This window comes from Bremia lactucae (assembly GCF_004359215.1).
Source record: "Bremia lactucae strain SF5 chromosome Unknown BlacSF5_NotPlaced_167_SHOA01000113.1_325088bp, whole genome shotgun sequence".
NCBI classification, from domain to species: domain Eukaryota; phylum Oomycota; class Peronosporomycetes; order Peronosporales; family Peronosporaceae; genus Bremia; species Bremia lactucae.
This window is the reverse complement of record NW_027152180.1, coordinates 237,710-241,387: the sequence shown is the minus strand read 5'-3', so window position 1 is coordinate 241,387 and position 3,678 is coordinate 237,710. Positions and strand designations below refer to the sequence as shown.

General features: G+C 48.2%; 1 protein-coding gene across 1 annotated transcript; it reads right to left on the bottom strand.

Moving 5' to 3' along the window:
• Nucleotides 1–744: 744 nt before the first annotated feature.
• CCR75_009387 (uncharacterized protein) lies at nt 745–3,276 on the bottom strand (the record flags this gene model as incomplete). Its single annotated transcript, XM_067967428.1, has 2 exons — nt 745–1,003; nt 1,068–3,276. 2 exons carry the CDS (start codon nt 3,274–3,276, stop codon nt 909–911), a joined length of 2,304 nt encoding a protein of 767 aa, XP_067817221.1. The 3' UTR covers nt 745–908.
• Between the last annotated feature and the right edge of the window lie 402 nt (nt 3,277–3,678).

Sequence of the window (3,678 nt, the reverse complement as noted above, 5' to 3'; positions counted from 1 at the left end):
CAACATTGAGTACGCACTCTTCGAACGATTGTCCAACCGCTCGATATAATGAGCCTGCACCATCTGCTTTGAAGAGTGACACTTACCGCGCTCGTGTTCAAGACCCTCTTCCAATATATGGAGGCAGCAATCGATTTTGTCGATCTCCGACGCTAAATTTGCACACAGGTCCAACTGTGGAGTCAGCGTGCGAATGCACAGGCAACTGGGGCAGTGCCGACTTGCACTGCCTCAGTGCAAGTGGTGCCACACGTCACTTCACGTACACTAGTACGTGCAGAGGAACACTCTTTCTTAAAACACTTGCTGTAATAAAGTCTTATCTTTCTTTCTCTTTGACCGGCGTCTAGTGCTGATTGGACCGCGGAGGAAGTAGATATAAAACCCTATATTTACTTATTGTAACGGGGCACTGCGACTTGTACTGTTTCAGTACAAGTCCACTTCACACTGCTTCAGATGTGAGTGGTGCCTCTCGTTAGGTGACGTACACTGTACGTATAGAGGAAGACTTCTCTTAAGGCAAGTTAGCTTAAGAGTGTAAAATGAAAACTGTATTAATATAGTTAAGTGTCTTGTTAATCTGTCTTTGTAAATGTTGTCTTAACTATAAACTAATACTAAACATGTAAATGAATTCTTATCTATCTTATCTACTAACTCTCTTTGATTACTTCTGCAGCTGATTAGTCTGCGGAATAAATAGACGTAATGGTCTATACCTATTTATGGATAAGAATTAGCTTTATGGTAAACCAAAATTTATTTTTCCAACATTGTTATCGAATATATGGACTACTTACTGATAAATAGCCTTAAAGTTCCTAGCATGCATATCAAGTAAAAAAAGTGCCTTGCAATCGCACTAGCCAGCATATTTTCAAAACAAGTACCATGTCAGATGAACCTTATCGAAATGTAAGCAAACCTAGCGTCCGATCGTGGGAAACACTAAACATTGCGTCGTAACGCGGGTGCCATGTAGCGTGCAATACTGTCTTGTCTGTGTAGAAGGAACAAGACATTAGCAAAAGCAGCACTTCAAAACAATTACCGCCATAACTTACGATGTACGCGAAGAGATTGCTGTGGCAGCACTTTGGGGTAGCTTTCGCCCCGCATGCGCACGTCCCAGATATTCACAACTCCAGTTTTGCTACCGCATGAAACGTGGTAGCCTGCAGGCGACCACCGTGGTACGACGTACTGACTCATAGAGCTGCCTTCCCATGTCAGCGCCATTTCGTTTGAATCATATCGCTGGCGTAGATCATGCAGTATTAAATTGTACCGACTCGATTCTACCGAGCTCACTAGAAGCAAATTCGGGTTATGTGGATGCTCAAGTACCGAATTAATCTTGGAAATGTTCGGTTTACGACGCTCGATTACGACATCACTAGTGCCTTTGTTCAGATCATATCGTATAAGTAGCCCATCCATACCGCCTGTGTACAAACATTGACGCTTGGAATGGATACAAAGCGACTTGACTTCACTGCGATGGTCCCGGTGGAGCACATTAAACTTCAAGTCCAAGCCACTCCTTTCGCTGTCTACATGCTCTTCCCACAAAACAACAGCATGGTCCGAATTACCAGTAGTAATTAAACGATGACTCGTCGTCTCTGGCCCGAACCCAGTAGGAAGCCAGTCAATAGCTGAGAGACCGCGGGAATGAAGAGTCGTGCGCTTGGACGTGACGCGATTGCGTGGAATTTTCTGCGGCGTGTTGCTATCTTCCAGCTTAAGTTGATGGAGCTGCACAATACAAAACTCTCCCGTCTCCTGCACAGGGTCACGAAATGCCATCGCCATGCGATTTCCATCCGGACTCCACGCAATCGCCTCCGCACACGAATTCTCCCGACGGAACGAGGAGGGCGCGAGCGTCACAACCTTTGAAATGTCTTGGTCCTGGCGTTCGTAGCTCCACAAGATCAACCCACCTTCATCCGGGCTTGTGGCAAAAATCTTCGGCTGATTCGGATTGAATGCAAAGTGACGACCTTTCCGGAGACTTCCGTCGGGAAAGGCTCGAAAGCGGTGGTTTGCCAGCAGCTTTGGAATGTTTGAGCGACCCCAAAAGTGGTCAGGAATCGAATCTTCGATCGGCACGACAGTGCTCTGATTAACAGCTGTCGGTTCTTTCTTAATCTCGTTCGAGTCAATAATGATACAATCATCCTCTTCAGTACTACCTTCATCGTCTTCGTCCACAATACACGGACGACTACGAGCTTGCACGTGGCTCCGCGACCGACGACGAATACTCTGACAGCTCGTACTTCTGGAATTCCGAGACGCATTTTGATCGTGAGATGGCAGCCGCCGGTCTCGACGCTTCTTGAGCGCCTCTAAATCCACCTGAAGATCATACACCTCAATCTCCTTGCTCTCAATACGCATCTGCATTTTTTTTAATTGCTCTTGTAAATCCGTCAATTGCTTTCGCTTTGGTTCGAGCTCCTTTTCCGTATCGGCAATGGCATCCTCAAGCTCCTCAAGACTGCTGCCGCTCCTACTGTTGCGTCGACTTTTCCGCACTAGTTTTTTTGCCCTTTCCTGGTCACCATCACTCCGGGAACGTGAAGAGTGTTGGTCGGGACTTGCCTGCTTCCTATCCCGTCGATCGCTGGTGGTAGACTTGGAGCGCGCGCGTTTCGTCCCGCAGCGCTCCGTCGCTTGGTCTGTATGATTCGACACCAATGCGGACTTGATTGGAGTGCTGATAGGGGCGCCACCACTGCGTCTGGCGGCAGACTTGGAGCGCTCCCGCTGACTGCGGAGATTCGCGGCAGTCGTCCCTTTCGTGACGGATTTCGACCGCGTGCGAGTCGCAATCGAAGCCGTACGATGGCGTCCAGTAGCCACCCACTGCGATGTATCGGTCCATAGGGTTTGACGCACTCCACCGGATGAGCGCGACCTCGCTCTGGCTGTTGTCCGCGTCAGAGCGACGGACGGCTCCCGATGATGGAAGCTTGCCTTGTTGCTATCGTGCGTGGAAATATCAGGCAGACGATTGCTCCCTAATGGAATAAACTCTTGGTTTGGCGCCTTGCGAGCCAGAGGACGGGTATGCGACTTGGACCTGGCGCGCATGCCTTTAAATGGCACAGAGCGGCGAGACGTATGGCGAGCACCTCGCGGTGGCGAGAGATGCCGCTGCCGTTTAAGCGTCGTGTTGCCACGCTGGAAGTCCGAGTCAGGGATGGAAAAAGCACCGGCCCTTGCGTAGCGCGAGGACGAGCCGCCGTAGTCGCGATGTCTCATTCGATTTTCGTGGAGCTGACAGACTATCAATTTTTGGGGGCATTAATTGTTTGGCACCAAAAATACAAATAAATAAATATCCACACAACACGTCAAGTGTAACGGGCTAAAGTTGCCCTTATGTCACACTGTCCCCGTTAAGTGCACTTGGTGTTCTTAAGGGGATGGTCAATTACTTAAACAAAGTGATTAGAGCCACAACTCGGGTGTGGTTCACATTTGTCAACAACCTTGTGTAAATGATGCACATAGGTGCATTTACATTCGGAGGGATGACGGCCAGCGTCATCCGTTACGCGAGGTATCTAGATAGATACGCTCGCAATACATATTAAGTGTTATCTATAGAGATGACATTTTGATTGGTAAAAATAGGTATTTATATTTAATATGATTGAATAT